Source organism: Mesitornis unicolor, unplaced genomic scaffold (genome assembly GCF_000695765.1).
Source record: "Mesitornis unicolor isolate BGI_N332 unplaced genomic scaffold, ASM69576v1 scaffold19065, whole genome shotgun sequence".
Lineage (NCBI taxonomy): Eukaryota > Metazoa > Chordata > Aves > Mesitornithiformes > Mesitornithidae > Mesitornis > Mesitornis unicolor.
Genome location: NW_010187738.1, coordinates 12,369 through 32,265, shown reverse-complemented (window position 1 = coordinate 32,265; position 19,897 = coordinate 12,369). Strand labels below are relative to the sequence as shown.

At 41.0% G+C, this 19,897-nt stretch overlaps 1 protein-coding gene across 1 annotated transcript in view; it reads right to left on the bottom strand.

Moving 5' to 3' along the window:
- Positions 1-19,897, bottom strand: part of LOC104541489 (IQ and AAA domain-containing protein 1-like) — a gene marked incomplete at its 5' end in the record, with an annotated part of 81,266 nt that overhangs the window by 58,143 nt on the left and 3,226 nt on the right. The window contains 1 exon segment of the mRNA XM_010185562.1: positions 2,046-2,051. Coding sequence (XP_010183864.1) covers positions 2,046-2,051 — 6 coding nt within the window.

Genomic DNA, 19,897 nt, shown 5'->3' with positions numbered 1-19,897 from the left:
ACAGAGCATCTGTTTCGTTTCTATAGTACCATGTGTAGGGTTTGGATCCCTTACTAGTGTTAACGTAATACCAATTACAAAAGCATAAACATTTGCCTGTGATTGTAAGCTCTGACTTGCATGTTCAACAATTACTAGTTCTATATGGAAACAGAAGCAAAACTTTGGTCATTGCATTTCCAGAAACCAGTTTGGATGAACAAAGGAATATAATTGTTAGTGTATGTATTTTTAATCTAGTAAGAATGAGATTTTGGCCTCAAAAGTCTGCATCATCTAGTTTATTTAATGTTAGATCATGCTTAATTTTTAAAAAACAGCCAGAAAATAGCTCAATTTTATGTTAAATGCAGTCTTGTTTTAAATGCTGCTACAAGTCTGGCTTACAGCAACAAATTCCTCAAAATCTGATATTAAGGCTGTTGCTACTTTACTAATGTCAGCTGGGAGGAAGGAAAGGCAATATGCGCTGCGGGTGAAGTATCAGCTTGGAGTCGACTGCCCGCTGAATGGGGTATCAGTGCCAGCTTTCAGTATTTATCAGTGTTACATTTGGTATTTGTATTAGCTTTTCACTTTTAAATCACTTACAGTTCTTGGAGATGGAAATATTTACCCTTTGGATATGTATGATGAGTGTATATGAGTGCTGTTGAAATTCTATCAAATTCTCAAATTTGGAAGTGGCTTCCAGTTTGTTTATAATCTGTATTTTCTGAGTGATTCTTCTGTTCACAGCTGGTGCAGCTGTTTGGGATGACGTGGCTCATCTCATCTTTTTGTAGCAGCTACAGCAAGGGCTTATGTTGAAAGATAACTTGAGGTGAAGAGAAGGTGATGCCAGTCTTTTCACACAGGTGGAAGAAAAGTGTCAGCCATTTACTAACCAGTCAGCTGTCTGGGGACTGGGTCTTCAGTTGAGGGCAATGCAGAACGTAAGTTCCCATGGTCATCAGTGACATGAGAGCAGACAGCTACCACACGTTTCAGTCATGCTAATTCTTCAGGGACATTTGTCTTTTCTTTCTGGACTTCATCCTTTCCTGTGCACTGTTATTTAGCATATAAATCAATGTCCAGTGGTCAGGGAGCAGTATTCTTAAGTCTAATTTCCTTATCTGACCTCTTATAGGTTTTCCTCTTTCTCTTCTAGGTTTAAATGACTACAACCTCAATCTTGTAATGCCTGGAAAGCATGCACGTGCATGACCCTCAGAGACAAATTCCTCTCTCTATGAAACCTCTGAGTTCAGAGGTTAAACCAGGGACTCATTTGGCCTGTAAATCTGCACAGAAAACTACAGTCATTGATCTTCCTGTTCAAAGGTCCATTTAAAAAGTAATTAATCTCAATTTTCATTGTCTGTTCACTTTTTGGCAGTATTCTACTCGGAACCATCACAATGGGTTGTCTGACGCATTTGTCATAAAATGCTAATTTGGATTCAACTGGATCTGAACTATTTTGTATAAGCTTGTTTTACAGTTGATGCTAATGGCAAAATATCAAGATAAAATGAGCAGCCAGCATGCGTTGCATGAACAGCCAGGGGTATTCCTGTATCTTTTCTCTATCGGATACGCTACATGTCGTCTGTAGCTCAAGAGTGTTCCACCAGACATGTCTCACATTGAACAGGGAACAACAGCTCTTGAACTAGGTCAGTCTTCCAAATATGTAGAATCATTTTGAGCTTCCTTTACAACAATAATTGTTAAAATAATTTTAAACCGCTCTCTCTTTTGAAGCTTCCTAGACACAGTGAAGTATTCATGATTAAAGCTAGTTCTAAGGCAACAATACTGAAAGAAATTAATCCAGTTGATGTAAAAACTTGCTCCAAACTCAAGCCTGGAGTGCTGTCTTGTTTTGCTGGAAGTGTAGAGGAGAGCTTTTACGGTGGAAATCCTTCTTTGTTCCACCTGTGTGGCACTAATGGCACAACCACGCTATAAATCAAGACTTACAGGAGGTGAAGCTGCAGAGGTTTCCACAGTCAACTACTGGCCTGAAAATGGAACTGGGGACTAGAGGAGCATTATACCTGCACCTGTGTTGTTCATTGACTCCAAAAGTTGAGTTGCAAATACAGCCACTGTAAGGCTCTTTAGAGATCATTTGGTGGGAATTTCAGACTGGTGTTTGGTATTCAGATTGCTCTCTTGGTTGAGTGAAAAAAGAAAACCACTCGGTTTGCATATCCCCTAATCTGCCTGACTTTTATTTTCAGTATTCATAGTACCTTGACACTTCCTTTGTGTGTCAGTCACTGTATCTAACTGACAGATTACTCACAAAGTTTACACACCCTGATGCTTTCTGTGCATGTCACTGACAAGGGAGAGCTATACGAAAACTAAATTGGTGGTCAAGAAAGTCTGAAAGTCTTCTCGCATGTTGATGGGGAAGGGAGAATGAAATAGCTTAAGCTCTTGGTAAGAAGAGTATTGGAGTGTGTAATATATTTGAGAGAAATGGTACATGTCAGAAACACCTGGTTCCAAGGCAAGTCAAAACTCAATGAATCTGTTACTTATTATCGTCTCAACATTTGCAGAGGAAAAAAAATATCCAGTTGTGCTTTTCCACCATCTCATAAAAATGTGTAAATGCCAGAATTGGAAGAAGCAACTCTTATTTTCAATGCAATTGCTTCAGTGGGAGCGCTGACAATGTTTTAAGGACTGTAAACAAAAGCAGAAGCAAATTCTATTTGATTTCATATGGAGGACGCATTTCTAGTAAAACTACCTAAATTAACAAATGCAATTTGTAATGAGTATGGCTGCTTGGTAGGACTGGACTTGGTGGCTACGCAGAAGCAGATAAGGTGAGACAGAAGGGTAAGTCTAGGGAGAAACCTTCTTGTGAGACAAACTTCAGCAGTAGCCTAGGCAGGGTCATATATAACAACCCCAAAGCCTGCTGCTTCCCAGTCTGCAGGCAAGTTGCTGAGGCTGGTTCTTGTGGGTGACCTGCTCCTCCTTGTGTAGTCACAAGTCACTGAACAGAAACTTGTGTTTGGGAGCATTGCTTGCGCTGCTGCAAATCAAACTGATGAGTGCTAGAGTTCGTGGTAGGCAAAATACATTTCTCTGGGTCAGAGCCACCGCTTTAACAGAGCTACTAAATGTTTCTGTGCTGCGGAGGGCATTGCTGAAGAACGGACCTTTAGAAACTGTGCTATGTGAGAAATCCATTACTTTTCTGGAAAGCAGTGAAATCCTGTCAACAGGAGCATAGCATGGGTTTGGTAAACAGCTCTACAGAAAGGCATCTAATTGGAATGAATGGGGGCTCTAAATCTGAATCAAACTAGCTCAACCAGAAGAGTAAAGGGATGAACAAAGACGGAGGAGTGAAAAGAGACGATCTTCCACTCCCAGCTAAAAAAGAAAAGGATCTGATGAGATTCTTGTGCTGCTTCTCAAGTTACATTCTGTTCTCTGGTTCACTGTGACTGCTCTCTCTCTTTCCAAACATATTCCTCTTACACTTGACAGATCTAAGTTACTATAATTGAAAAAGAATGAACTTTTATGGTCTGCAATGCAAACCCTTTTGTCTCTGATCATGTAGCATAGAGTTCTGGCTCTTCTGGGCTCAATTTTGTTTTAGCACACAACGCACATAAATGCCCAGGTTTTAACTAGGTTCAAATGGTTCTTTAACATCTCCAAATCACTGCCAGACTTGGCATGAGTCAGTGTGATTGGCAGTCTCTACTGAACTCTCTGCTCAGCCCTGAATGCAGCAGCACCTCATTTCTGACCTATAAAATAAATTCCTTGTCTGGGAGATGAGCCTACACTGTGCTTGTCTCATCTGCTGCTTCCTCCCATCCTCATTTCAGAAGCATCACCATTTTTAAGTGTTTTCTCTCTATTCCACGTTGCTCAGGGATGGTTATAGTTAAGGCTAAATATGGCTTTTGATTTATGAGAGCACACTATTGATTTAAACATTTTGTCTGATAATAGTCTCAACAAGTTCCTACCTACTCTGTTCTCTGGCACGATTTTACACGTGTTATTCTTTCTTTTTGGCCATGGCTTCTCTAGCTAATTGCATAAAAGGTCTTGTCAGGAAAATTTTAAAAATGTTCTTTGGAGGAAAAAGAATGCTTAACTCTTTTTCAGGGTAAGAAAGGATGTGGGCTGTGCGCAGAAGAAAAGGCATGAAGGATGGCTGTATGCTCTAGGTGGAGGAACAGCAGAGTGTTCTCCGCGGAAAAGGAACAAAAACAAAGGGTGGGAGGAACCCTTTACAGAAATAAGCCTCTCGCTGTTTTGTAGTTCTTGCCTATTTCTCTAATCCCACCTGACATGGGTTCACTCAAACTACTTAAATAGCAGTGTAGGTTTATTTTATGTGTCTTTGCTGAAGCATTTTTTTCCTTTAGTGTGTATGCTTTCTTTAGCTCTTTGAAAATAACTTACAGGAAAAATAACTTACACAAATACAAAATTACTTATAAAGCAAGATTAATTTCCACCGGCTTCTTGTCATCTTTAATAGGTTTGGACTAAGTCATATTACAACTTACGTTTTATCTAAGGTCGTGATGCTCCAAGCATTTGCTTGTATGCGCGATTGTTATGCATGGAAGTAATTCAGTGGAGTGACTTGCAGGGAGAAATGTTTGGAAGATTGGAAACTTTATTGTTCTGGATAAATATTTGGCTTTGAAAATTTAAGACCAAGTGTTGTGAGGCCAACAATGTGCAAGAAATATTCCCATGGAGGAATGGGTGTGAAAGGTTTGTGGGGAAAGGTGATATCCTTTATTACAGTAACTATCATAATTAAAAACAATAGATGGTCTTTTGGCTACCCAATGCCTGCCTTAGATCTGAAATGGTAGAAGTCAGCTTCAAAGCCAAGTAATATCTGGGAACAGTTGTTGAAGGGGACAGACCTAAATGTGGTATGTGGTAATTCTCTCTGATAGTTTTATTACATGTAGTATTATTGGCCTGGAAAGGTAGGCCTTTGGCTGACCCAGTACAGTTGTTCTTAAGCTTCTTGAGTTCTTACAGTGAAACAGCCTGTTCTGCTTTGACAGAAAGTTATTTTACCTTTTCAAGGGTCCTCCTGGTCTTTTAACGATAGCAATGGATAATTAGTGTACTGGAAAAAAGAGAATTTGTTCCCTGTCAGACAGACTCGAGCATGAGCTTTCTCTGCCACCGCTCCTGGTTATCCTGCCTCCTGCAGTAAACTACAGGGGAAAAGGATTTTTTTAAACCTATCGTTTACTTCAGAATTCTGACAAACTATTCCTGGATTAAAATGGCAATAGGTTTTCTCCTTTAAATGGATTGGAGACATGGGAAGGTAGCACTGCTAATTACTGCTAAGTTTTTGAATAGAAATAAGAGGTAATATGGGCATGAATAATGCCAAGGAGAAACAAAAAGGCTTATTTTACAGTTGCAATAATAGCTTAAATTTAAAAAAGAATATGGAAAAATCAGATCAAAAATTTGGCAATATCAACACTCACAAAATGTTCTGGTATTGCTGATTTTGCATGTCACTCCCTACCACAAAGAAAAGATTGCAAAAGGTTTTCTCAGACCTCAAATATGAATTAACTCGGGACTGGGAGAAGCCACATCCTGACCTAAGTAACTGAATTCCTTTACAAGAGTGAATAACATCCAGCCCATACTGAAAGCTTAGACAAACCTAGAGAAGATGAGTATTAAATTTACTTACTGTGGTATGGAAATGAAAATAAGATTAAAAGGGCTGGAAAGCAGAGTCTTCTAAGGTTATTTAGGTTTTTTTGGCTTAATGCAGAACAACAGCTGTGCTGTTGGGCAGAGCTGCTGGTAAGCCTGGTGTGAGGCGCTCTGTAGTAACAATGAAAGCATCTTCTGGTGGACCCAAGGACACCTGGATGTCCCATCCCTGCTTTTGGAGGGAATGGTTTCTGAGCAGGGAGCAGGGCACATCACAGTGTCACATAGCAGTCACTAGTCTGCTGTATTTCTATTGCTGTTGGCCTTGCCAGGCCTACCAGTAACTGCCAGCAAGGAATTAATCAGATCAACTGTGTGTACTTGTGTTGGGGTAAAATCTTGCTTATCGGAAACCGGCCTGAGAGAATCTGAAATCCTCCCTTTTTGTTCCTCTGAAAGCTACAGAACAGAATCTGACATCCAACACTGCACTTGTTTTGCTTCCTAGGTCTACATTTCTTTTAGTGCTTGCCCTCTTTTGGACTTGTTCTGCATTTACTGGAGCTGTGAAGCACATGCTGTCTTCCTTGAGGGGCTGTCTTAGGGGGGGACTCCCCCTCTTTCACAGCCTGAGTGTCCCCAGGCTTATTTCCAGTGTCAGCTTCCTGTTGACTGTCTACAGGCTTTTGAGGAATGGTATCCTGTCAACCCAGCTGTAAGGAGAGCAGGTTGAGCAATCCGTGCTGTGAAGGAAGAACTCCCCTCAGGGCCCAGGACCACATCTGGGAGACTTGGCTGATGGAGCAAGGACTGCTGATGGAGCAAGGACTACTCTGGAGCATGCAACTCTTGTTAAACTCTCATCTGTTTTGATTTTCTTCTATCTTTCCATTCTCTTTAGAGCAAGGTCAAAAATACAGAAGCTGGCTCAAAGAAATACCAGGTCAAATTCTCCTTGCATTTACTGAATTCCTTACCTTTGGTCAGCTTATCCTGCCTGCACAAAATGCTCAATCCTGACTCAAATTGGCAATATATCCTGTGCTTAGTATTAAACTTAAGAGACTGAAACAATTATGGCCAGTTTTAAGCAAGATTACTTTAACTCAGACTAGAAGCTTTGCGAGAATAGCTTTCCTGCAGAGTCAGCCAGAGGGAATCAACAGTACTTTATTAACACAATATGAATTCTGTAAAGAGGAAAATAAAGCCTGCAATTTTTGTAGCAAGGCCAGCCAAAAGAAATAACTTGCCCTCCAACATCACAAGTTTCTTTGGGATTTGGAATGAAATGGACTACGGAGAGCATTTTATCTTATTGGATTTGTTTATGAGAAATTCAAGCAATCGCTTTTGCTTCTAGAAGTCAAGGTGTTAGTGAAACAAAATGCATCTCTATGGAAGGGAAAGCAGGCTCTAAACTGGGCATAGCTGCTTTAAATTGTTTTGCTGTGGCCTATTGTTTTAGCCTGAAGATAATGCTTTGGGGAGGGTTGAGAAATGGTGCCCTAGACGGGTCACCCACCTGGAAAAATGCCACTTGCACCCAGGCTCTGTGTCAGCTCTCTCAGGACTTTGCCCTCCTCCTTGTTCTGAAATGGTTTTGCATATGCTCTATTTCTTCTGCCACCACCTGACTGTGAAAGATACTTGAAGTATTTCAAGGGTATTAGTGGTATTAGCTGATTAAAAACTCTCTGAAATGACTGTGATCTCCCTGAACCTATTGCTCATATGCTGGATGGATCGTTGTGCGCATGCATAATACATTCAGCGCACTTGGGGCATGTCAAACTCCCTGCACATGCTATGAAGCATATGCACCCTTTATAGCTGTCCAGACAACTGGGGACTAAGAGCATGAAAACAAACAGAGAAGCTTTGACATACCCTTATTTAAATACCGGAATAAATACAGTATGGCACATAAGAGTAGTATATAGCCTTTTGCATCAGCAGCTGAAACAACCCAGCCTACCTGATGTAAGTGTGGTAAAACAATGTGATTCTTATCTGGTTTGCAACTGTTTGCATCACCTGAGTGTGAAGAAGATGGGTACATCTGAGGTGATAGTGTAGGTGACATCAAACACATGTCAATCACTAGATCTCTATCTGTCTTGTCTGGTATCAATGCAGAAATACAGTCTAGTCTGGCATAACTTAAACTTGACTCATTTTTTGCCTCCTTGGATTAAAATGTATGTGCATACTGTCCTCTTCAACCACTGTATCATGGCTTTCTCATTCATGGATCACTGTGCCTCTGACCTGCTGCCTGCCAGTGATTTAAGTGTTTGTAAAGGACAATGTGTAATCAGCGCTTGTCAGGCATCACATTACTGCTTGGGAGAGTGGCTTGCTACTTCATTTAAGACCAATGTCATAGTGCTGTGCTAATGGCACTACTTGTAGCTAAGACTGCACTTCCTTGGAAAACACTTGTGATGCGGAAGAAAAACTCCAGTGGGGAATGAGAAGCTGAAAATTGTCACATAGTACGTTCCTGCATTTTTAAAGAAGGCAACCAAATATGCTGCTCCCTATTTTCCTGCTGCTAACATTCTTGTCCACTTCAAGAGATCCAGTTCTCTGGTTTGGATGAGTCTTTAAATGAACTATTTAATGATAAATCTAAAGCAATTTCATGCATATGAAAGCAGTCACAGTGCTTGATTTTTCAATGTTCATCCCAATTGGCTTGTGCAGCCTTATTTGAATAAATCACAATCAGGTGTACAGTGTAAAACCAGGAAAAAAGCTGAGACTGATACTGAAGAATAGTGCATAGAATCAGTATATAAAGTTAGAGACACTTACAGACTTTTGGTCAATGCTAATAACCAAATAGCTCAATAGCAAGAAAAATAATTTATAATCTCTGCTTTGACACTTTAAAAAAGTATGAGAAAAGACAAGGAGAAACACTCCAGATGAGCTCAATTAGAAGCCAGTCTCAGGCTGGTATTAAGAGCATCCATTTATCAACAGTGTTAATTGAAAAACGCAGTCATCTCTGCACTCCAAGAAACACATTGTAATGCCTTGAGATGTCAAGTTCATTAACCCTCACCTTTTAGTTCTGTGAAAGAAAAATTGGAGTGCTGTATTTCTGTACCTGATTGCTGTATTCCTCTGGTGTATATTCTGTAGTCCCCTTAAACTGGCTGCAAATGTGGACAATCTTAAAGACCGATAATCAAATGCCTTTTGTAGAACTTTGGCATAGCCTCTCTAAACAGCTGAATTCTTCCCCACATGCTACTCACTGGGATGCCTTCAAATTTAATCAATTATAAGCACAAAATTGAGGTTTTTCTTATTATTGTTTGTTTACATGATGGTTTACTAATGTGCTTTTTGAGCATCTCTTTGGTAGACGAGGCTGGTTCTGCAGAGAGTTGCTGTCCATGTGGGACATGAGGTGGACATCTGGCTGGAGACCCAGGGGACATGTCCTCTGGGCATTTTGAGCTGGACCTGAAGCTCACTCTTAGTAGAAGCAAAATGCCCAAATATTGTTAATTTCCTTCTACCAAAGCAGCATAACAGGTAAGGTGGCGTGGGAAGTGCAATTTGAAGTTTGAGACCTGAAGGGCAGGTTTACTCACTTGCTAAATCTTAGGGCTCATTTGTACTTTTTTCACTACTGGAGATCCAAGTGTATTGTTTCACAGGCCTGCATAGAGGATCAGTTGTCTGGAATGGCCTTATTATAGAATAGCAGAACTCCCTCAGGAAAAGAATGTAAAGATTAGGTTTGGACAGGAATGAAATACAGGCACATATGTGGGATAGGCTACAATCAGCTGCTCCCACCTTCACTCCCAATGGTTCCCAGGCCTCCCGCAATTGCAAACCTTGCAATGCATAAAGAATAAAACCATGAATTATACATGATTTCCCAGAAGAGGATGAAGGTGAAACAATATTTTGGGCATAGCGTTACCCCCTCTGTAGCAGCTATGAGAACTGAGCCAATGTTGGGAAGCACATGTATGCAGTACAAAAGATGGCAGAGCTCCGGCTCTGGAATTTGCTCCCTTGGAGCAGTTGTATTTTGTCTTGGAATACTTTGAGGACTCCTGCAGCTACACAGAATGCAGACTTTAACTTATATCCATGCTTTAAACCAGTATCTTCAAAATTGGTTGTTGGATTAGACGCTTTCCAGAAAAATCTGCAGGAAGGAGCCATTCTCCCTGTGTGACGGGGAATATAAAACAAGAGGGTAAACTTCCTTTCTAAGCCACCAAAGGTTTACCACAGCAGTAAGATGCTCCAAGAAGAGAGAGGGGAGTATTTGTACAGATTTTAGTTAAAGGTAATGTCGTTTCCTGGTATTACATAAATATCTAGGTAAGCACTGAACCAGCTCTTTTATGGTGTTACACTCTTTGGCCAAGTAAAACAATATTCTGTTTGGCATGATATCTTACAGAATGGTGCTATGCTGATACAATTATTTTGTGTCAACTAAAGTTAACACAAAGAGCCTAAAGAGAACTAGCAGTCCTCCTTATATGCATTGTTAAATGTCTCTTATTTAGCCTAGGATGGTAGTGCTAAATATTGCTCTTGCATAAGTCCTAAAGGTGCCTGACACAGCAGACAAAACATAGCTAGTTTGTGATGCTAACAGCTGAGTGTTTAAAGTAAATTACTATAAATAATTAGATTTTCTTTTGTATCTGCACAGGACTGAAATGCAGCATGACTTAAAAGCCCTGGACTCTGACCTGGATAATAAAAACAACCTGCTTGATGGAGTCTGACTAATCTCCCCTGTGCTGAAATTCTCAGTAAAACTGAAACATATTGACGCTGGAAGGAGTGGATGAGACTCAGGTTTCAGGCAAGTTCTTGTTCTGCCCGCAGAAATATTATCTTCAAACCTTTTCAGTGTTAAGTTGAGATTCAATCCAAGTACAGGATTTGGATGGACCAACTTTAATGCTAACTTTGCATTGGGAAGAGAATACGTAGATGCTTACCAAACCTTGCAACGCACTGTCCACCTAACAAATGAATATCTGGTGCTCTTGAGGGAAATAATCAACCTAAAGAAAAAATTATTCCTTGCCTCATGTGCTCTTGGCATGATTGCCAGCCCAGGGATTGCAGTCAGTGTATGGCTGCCACCTGAAGCCTCTAACAGCTGGTCTGCTATGGAGATCTAAAGGCTGATGGGATAACCTGCTTCTGCCACCCATGTCCTTCTTCCTTCTTTAACTCCCCATCATTTCTGCTTAGTCCTACTGGAATGTGGATATTCTATTAATCACATAAGAACCTACTTTCACTGAAGTTGTGCTCTCAACCTTAGCGGTACCTTATGGCAGCTGAGTTTGAATCCAACTGTGTATCTGACATTCGACTCATAAGAGATGAGCTGTTTTGTCCAAGGTACAGGTGAGGGAGGGCAATGAGAAAGGGGAGCAGAGGGGAAGTGCTCTCAGTGGTGTGGTAGATCTTACACTGATTTCCAGTGTAAGTCTGGATTTTCTATGCCAGATGATGCAAGTCTCCTGGGTGTAAAATTCATTTGAAATTTAGCACTTAAGTAACTTGTCAAAAGTTTGTAAAATAAACGTGCTGGCATACTGAAACTGCAATGCCCTGGATCAGCCTTATATTCCTTCACTCTGCTGCTATGATCCCCAGTATGTAAACTCTGAAAAACCTGCTGCCAGTGAAAACAGTGAAACAACTGTATTTCAGAATTAAATATATCCCTCTTCTCTTGTGAGAAAGAATAACAGGCTGTCATTCACAGCCATATTCCCAGACATAGCTTGCATGCTTTCATCTTCTCCATAGTCAAATCTGACTTCCTGAAAATCAAGTCTTTTTAGATATCCACCTGAGCTTCCTTGCTGGCATACACATTTGGGGACTGCTCTTTTGTCTTTGTCTTGGAAACACTTAATATTTTCTGTCACTCTTTGGTTCTAACTGTCTCTGTGTTTCAAATTGGTAACTCACAGGTGGTTTTTTTTTCCTGTTACATGCTGCTTTTATCTCTCCTCTTCTGATTCTGCCTCTCCAGCTCCTTGTGACTGTTTCTGCTAGCCCTTTGCTTTGCTTGTGTCAGTCCATGCCATGTTTCTTTTTTCCCCCACTTGCTTCCTTTCTTCTTTGCATTCTACAGAGCCAAGGCTGAAAATGCCTTTTCTACTTCCTCTGCTTGCTTCTCCGCAGAGATCATTCTGTGGAGCAAGGGCTGTAGCTTGGGAGCCACTGCTCTGTACTTCGTGTTGATTTTTATTCTCCTTACTTCTAAGCTTTTCCTTAGTCTTTCTCTTCCCAGAATATCCCTCGAACACTTCTCCTTTGCCAGCCACTCGCTCTTCAGTGCCTCTCTGTCCTTCCACCAGGCACCAGTGGGACTCCTGATTCTTTTTTTTTCTCTGCTTGTTTCTTGTTCCTGTATCCCAGCAGATCTTCATTCACTTTGCTGTTGGAAATGGGGAAGTGGGAAAATTGGTTCTTCCACCTGCTCTGTATTAACTTGCTGGAGAAGATACCTCTCCTTGTCACAGAGGAGTGAAAAAATTGCTAGGCTGGGTTTCTTCCTCTTCCCCTTGGGATTCATTCCCTTCCTTTCTCACTGATTAGGACTGTGCTGTGCTGGTCAAACCAAGAATAGATAAAATGATAGAGCAGGCCCCTCTGGGCCAAGCCTAGTAGGAATCTAGCTGGATTACTGGAACAGAAACCAGCTCTGAGGTGAAAATCAGGCCCTAGTTATCAGTGTCAAACACCCCATTCGTCTGTTTCTGCCTTTAGAAGTCCTGTCTGCTGCTTTAGGACTCTGCTTGAGATAAGAATAAAGAAAGCGCAGTGTGGGAGAAGTGTAACCTAATGTATCCATTGAACAGGGCACACTACTGCAGAGTTTTCCAGAAAAAAGCCCAATCTGGTCTTAAAAATATGTAGAGCTGTATTATAATAAGCTGCTGGCAAGTGTGAGTCCCTGAATGCAACTGATGTTTGTGCCTGTTGAGTATCTATGACGACAAATAAATCTGATGTTTGGGAACTGTCCTTTAGAGTATTAGTGGAGGGTCTGTGGCATTATGTTGGTAACACCTAGTATTTTTAGACTTCTAATTCCTAAGTATTGCTATAGATGGATATGAGTACTTTAGGAAAATGAATCAATTAGTTTCAAGATTTTTTTTGCTGTTGTTTGCAAATGGGACCAACTCAGAGTAATGCTCTTTACTTTAGCTGATTTCAGACTTTTAGACATACAAAGGAGTGAATATTTTTAGGAGCTTTAGTGCTAAGCAGGAGGCTTAGACTCAGGGTCAGTGGACTGTGGGTATCTGTGGGTCACTTTCAGCCATTTGAAGAAGGCAGAAAAGAGAATCTAACCTAAATTTCTTGTAACAGTCAGTGTTGCTTCTGTAGTGCTGCAAATCAAAAAGTAGGAGGCAAATGAAGCCAGGAATTCATCCTACAGAACAGTGCTCAGGATGGGTATGTCTGTAATAACAGGGCTGGAAGCAACCAGCAAGACACGACAGAGCAACTTGTCCTTGTACTAAGACTGTGGTTTTGATCCTCTAATGTCTTCTTGCTGAACAGCAGCTGTACCAACAAATACATAGGCTGAGGCTTGTTGTTTTGGCCTTACTTGTTGCATCCATTTTACTCCCATGTCCTGTACTGTGCTCTCAGGAATGAGGGAGTGAAACTAAAGCGGCGTCCCGTTTGTATGTGCAGAACTACACCTATGGCTGTCTCCACACTGCACTGCTGAACTTGCTAGAACTGAGTCTGTATTGGGAGGCTACAGATACCTATATGATATTTGCAATAATTATGCACCAAAAAATGGGATTCAGAAAGCTCAGTCATTGGCAGCACTAGGGGACAAAGGTGGTGTAAAACCTGCTCCCTCTGTCATGGGTGCCTTATTTTGGGGCTTCATGGGGGATGTCTCTCTCATGTGTGCTCAAGTATTGGCCTGCTCTTGTCCCTCTTGCATTTTAATCTCTGATGTTTAACCTTACCCTGGCTCTTGTCTTGCATGAACAGCTGGGCACTCTGCAGTGCACTGGGCAGGGATGGACAGCACTACAACAGCTGTACTAATTTTCCAGTTTTGGTTTTAGCACTTGCCCAGTGTCGCTGCCTGACACTATGCACTACTGCAAAGTGCTGTTTCTCAGTTGATCACAGATTTGTCAAGCTATTAACCATTCGCACTGAAAGGTTAAATATTGAGCATTCAATTTACAATACATAGGTCTGAAAACACTGGCTTAAATGATTCAGGTTTTTAAAGCCATACTTTTTCTTATGCTAAATAAATGAAAAGTCTGATTTGACCAGTCTTTTTGCTCCCAAGAATTAGAACAAGGAATTTCATCTTGCCCTTTGGAACAGAAATGTCTTTGCTATCCCTGTAGAAATTCTACCTCCACAGGCTAAGCTGGTAAGATCTGGACAATTTTGCCTTTGGCCTAAAGTCACCAGTGTGTTTAGAGCTTTACAGCTGAAAACTGCAGAGACAGACACTGGGATTCAAATAGGGTGGGGAATAGGTTAAATCTTTCTGGGCAAAGTGATTGAGAAGCAAGCAGGTTGAGGAGAAAAGTGGAGGAGGAGAGACCAGTCTGAAGAAGAACCGTGCTCATTATTGCTTTGCTAATGTGCAACTATTCAGATCTGAATGAGTTTTTAATGTTGCTAATGCATAATTTATATGCAAGCATGGCAAGAGGTGTGCAATGCAAATCATGCCTGATGGAGAGATGAATATGTGCTTGCACATGCTTGAAGTTAAGATGCTGAGGAAAAGCCTCATCACAGGCAGAAAGTATGATTGACCTTTTCACCAGAGAAGTCCAAAGTGCCAGGCCACTGAAATAGTTTTCTCTGATCTTGCACTGGTGGTCAACTCCCAGGGGAGCAAGAGTGTGTGCTTCTGCCTGTCTGCAACACCCTTGAAAAAGCTCTCGTATTGATAAACTTGCTCAGAAGCAACAGTGTCTTATTCTATGAATCCTCCTGAAAGTTAATGGGCATCTGCTTAAAATGAAGACTTAGATCTGCTAAATAATATCAGGACTTGACCTATTTTCAGTAGCAAAGTCAGTAAGCAAACCATCAGGGAAAGGAGAGATCATTCCAGAAAGATCACTAATGACTTTGTGATTTAAGATCTCTATCTGGAAGAGTATAGTAGCATTTGGGAAGATGGTGAAGATGTGCTCATGTGCAGCATTGGTGCACTTTGAGATTAAATCATAGTTCACGAGGATGACTTGTTACGATGAAAAGCCCTTGGGAAGCTTGATTGCACCTGTGATATTTTAAGAATCTTCCTTTTGTTCCTTAATTATTTCAAACTTTTGATAGTTCAATGAGCAAAATTAAGGATCAGCAGCAGAGTCCTTCGCATATGTTTTTAATCACTGTGTAGAGGTGGCAATCATAAATCAAAGGATAAATTCAAGGAGCCTTACAAAACTGGAAGGTAACATAGTTAAGAGTTTGTGGTGATTTAGAAAGCAGAACTAGTGACGTTATCAGCGCCTCTCTGGAGGCATGACACCAGGGTTCAACTACTCTTACTGTTTCAGATACCTGCCACCAAGATTTATCTGTGTTTCGCCAAGTGTGAGAAATATATGAATCAGGGGCTTCTGGCTGATCCCCCTCAAAAGTCATCAAGCCACCTCCATTAATGTCAGCACACTCATAAATTTTTAGCGTGCACTGAAGTAGGCAACTTCTGGCACTGCACAGAAGCTTCCAGGGGTGTCCCCTGCCTCCTGTAAATCCATGGGCACCCAATAAAGTAGGTTAACTGAAGATGGACTTAATAGCAGTTGTCTTGCCTTTGGAATCAGAGGAGTTCACACTTTTAGAAGAGGACAATGTGGTGGTGTTCCCATAAGCAAGAAAGAATGACTGAAAGTTTGGCTTTTTTTTTTAAATGGCTGTCAAAGCTAGATTATTTCAATCACTGGGAAAACAGGTTAGAGAACCATGGGCTCTGCTCTCCCCTCCTATACTCAAACAATCTTGTTTATGCTAACTTATTTTCCCTCTGTTCAAAGCAACCTGGTGGGCTGTTTGCTCTGGTACTCCTCCGGTAAGCCAACAATGCATTTGCATACCATTCCCTTGCTCCCTTCAGCCCTAAAGATGTCTGCCAAAATTAGTCAATAGATAACTACTCAGTGGAAGCTTTAAGAATGTGTTAGAAAAGGCTTGAACATTACCCATTAATGTTTACAGCTCCTAATTATGTTAATTAATCAGTCTTAGAGGTTGTCTCACTCGGGAGCCCAAAGGCAGGATTTTAGTTCCCACAGATGTACTTTAACTCAGCAGCATGGCTGCTTGCAGAGAGGAGCTCAGCATGGTTTAGCTGCCAGAATATTTATGCAGGGTTTCTGGACAGGTTTTGCTGCCAGAGCTATGTGCTGTCCCAGCTGTGCTGTTCCTGTTGGATTTTGAAGCTAGCTTTGAGTGTCTACATGACGTGCCGTCAAATATCTGAGAGCAGGCTGAGCCCTGTTCAGGAAGATCAGTGTTAAATGTGAGCCGTTCCCGCAGAATGGCCTTTTGATGCGGGAGAAAGGCATTCAGAGGGCACTTTGTACCAGAACTAATTGTTCTAATACAGAGATTACTGCCTTTGCAAATTCTGAAGTTGTTAGCTCTGCCAGAAAACAGAGGTGAAACTATTGATAGAGAAAGTAGAGATTGTCTCTTCTATCCCTTTCTTGGAGGCTTTGAAAAAGACAGGTCTTGTCCCAACCTGAAATGTGCCAACAATTCTGTGTCAGTCATTTAGAGACCAACAGGACTATCTCCTTTGTGGAAAAGCTATTTTGGCTTTCTTGGTTTTCTTGTTTTTGCTGTGGGGGTGTGTGGTTTGGTTTTGGGTTGTTTTTTTTTAATACTACTTTTTAGCTTTTCTCAAGCCTGCTCTCTTGTTTACAGCATGCCTGATGAAAGAACAAGGTAAAACTTCTCATAATTAGCCAACATCCACCAAAGTTATCCAGCCACTGTGCCTATTCATGTTTCTGTAGTTTTGCAGGAGGACAAAGTATTTGGGCAGAGGAGGACACCCAAGCCTGTGCCATCCTCTTTCAGAGCTTCATTTGTACGACCGTCTTCACCCTCCGGAGGAAAATGAGAACACTAAGAGAAGAGACATAACGCGGAGTGGCTGCAGAGTGATTCAGAAGAAGCTTCTACTGGTTTTGTGCTATTTCCTAAAGAATTTGGTTTGGTTAGGCTTTCAGTGCACAGAGTATAAGAGGGTAGCATAAGTCATATTCAAATTAGGTAAGGACAGGAGAAAACTGTGGTGCAGATACAGACCTCTTTTTCATTTAGTTCAGCTCTCCCTTATCTGGTGGAATTAGCAGACAACCGCTTATTTATCTCCATTTTCAGAATAACCTGGTTTTTATGTTGAGTTCACAGCTGCTTCTGGCTGGTAATTTTTGATCCTGAGTGGAATGTTGCATACAAGTGGCTTGTGAGCGTTTGACAATCCTTTAATGATGACAGGGAAAACAAGTAATGACTATATGGATTAGGTGGAAGAGAGTGGTCTATCACCCATCTATAAATGGCTCCTGTGGGCAGTAACTCCTGTCTGTGCTGAATATAAAGTACCAGATATCAGAGAGGCATTTTTTTGGTAACTTTCTACAGGAGAAATGCCCCTGTGGGGGTGGCAGAGAAGAGGGGAATGTGTTTCCCAGAGTAACAGGACATTGTATGGAAAGAAGACTATGATTAAGAGGCTGGTGATGTCTGGTTTGGTTCCAGGGATTTCCAGACTGGAGCTTGTTCTTTAAGAGAACTGTCTGCTGCAGTGGTTCATTGCACTAAAACTGGTTATGAAGCAATTTTCCTATCAGCTGTTTCATGAACTGTTGCCATATTGTGTAGACACCACAATCCATGCTCCTTGGTTACTTGGAAAGCACTTCTGGCAGGCTGAGGGCACATATGATGAGCCAGACAGGACTGGAAAACAACACAGGTCTGGATGGACTTAGAGCAACAACTCTTCTGAACCAGAGCTGAAGGCAGTACGGGGAGGGGGTGCCACTGCTTGGCACTGCTGAGGTGTCATCTGTCTCTGTCCTGTTGGCAAGACTTCAGTTGCTGATGGATTGCCTGGCAACTTTCACGCACATTAACATTAACTTCATAAAAAGCAGTGTGTACAGAGTGTGAAATGCAATACAGGCAGTTCCTGACACAAATGAATACTTTCCCTATTCTGTGAAGTTTCAGTGCAAAACCTCTCTCTCCATTCATCTTCCTCCTGCCTCCTCCTTCCCCACCCCCTGCTACCTAGGGAGCACCGTGAACAGGCGTATTGGCAGTAAACTCAGCTCAACAAAACAGTCTTGTGAAAAAAGGATATATAACATAATCACTTCCTATTTCTTTCTCCCTTCCTTTGCATCAAAGCCTGGGCTGGCTGTCAGGAATTTTCCAAATGAATAAATAAAGCACAGGAACCCCCCCTGCTTCAGAAGGAGTCTCATTGACTCACCATGAAGCTTGGCCAGTTCTTTTCCTGACAGTACTCAAGTCAGCAGGCAGAGCAAGAAGATCATTCAAAGTTAATCAGTAAAGTGTAAACCTATTATGAAAGCACATTTACCCCTCGCCTCCTCCTCCCTCCAGAAAACCAATCCCCAAATCTGTGGGAATAACACATAACGTACATAAAAGTTGCTATTACTTAGATCCCCTGTTATTAGGTCAGCAATGCCACTGATGAAATGCTCCCCAGAGCACTGAGCAGTGGCATATAAATCCTCCAAGAAATTCACAGCATAATTTGTTACAGCTAGAGGGCATAAGACGCATTACAGCAATGCCTGTGTATTAGGCTCTCCCCTGTGATTCTTGAGGCTATCTCTGGTAATAAAAATCTCATCTTGATTTCTTATCCTTCATTTTGATTTCTGTCAGAAAAGACTTTTCTTAGACAAAGATACTACTATATTTCTCTGTATAATCAGGGGATTCTTCTCCCCTCTTGTCCCCACCCCTTTGTTTTTTATTTATTTTAGGGATGACCCCAAGGAAGATCTGTAATTTGGGAACTGTTGGTATGTACAGTGGGTAAAGATTGGAGAAGATTATGACGATGATGGTTTTTGCATATGCAGTGCAAAACCCTAAATGTGAAATTAGAGAAAAATGTTTTTGGTCTGGAATAGTACAGGAAATTGAAACTGAAACCTAAGCTGTGCAATTGCTGTATCTTAATATGAAACTCTAATTAATGCAATGGATGGAATCTCTGGGAATCAAATTATTAAAATCCAGACTCAGATGTATATAAGCATAGCAACTGGTAATTTTGGAGCATTTGTACTCTTGCTCTATGAATCATATAGCTATCTTGAAAAAAAAAGGGAGGCCTGTAGATATACTGCATGATGCTTTCATTAAAAAAGCATTCGAAAAAATAAATTATCTTTCTTTTCTAGTATGGTGCACAGGGAGAAGGCCAAATAGAAATCCAGAAAGCTTTATGTGAGTAATTTGCAAGCCAAATAAGAACAGCTCCATGGAAGTCAATACAGGCAAACAGAACAACGGATGGTAAAACTGTGAAGCGCAGTGTTATATTAAAAGTATTTTGTCTTCTCTGCAGTGGGATTGCTATAAGCAATTGGAATGTTTTCATTTAATCTGTTCCTTTGGGTTTTGCTTTATTTTGCTATTTCAGAACTTATCTTCATAAGAAGCTGTCTTAGGTCTTCAAATGACTGAAGCGATGCCTGCTCCCTTGTGCAAAGAAAGTGGTAAATATTTATAGCGGTTCTTACAAGTGGAGAAATTTAATAAGTGTTCATTGCTTTTGTAATCTAATAGCAGCTGCGCTGAAAGACAATACCTGCTAATTGTGTTTCCTATCACATCCTTTTCCAATTGAAGGATAAAATATGGAAGTTTGGGGTTATTTTTTTTAGTACGTACAGCAAAATTTATTCAGAAGAATCTTTGTTCCCCTTTAGCTATCTGTTTATTTAATAGACTATGGAAAATGGTAAACTCTGTCAAAAAGCCTAGTTAAAGAATAATTTATAAGCTACGTTTAGCTGTTGATCTTGTAGACTGGCTTAGTGGAGAGCCAAAATATATCCTGGCAGGTAATAATTAATGTAAACCTTGACACTTCAGATCTGGCCACTGT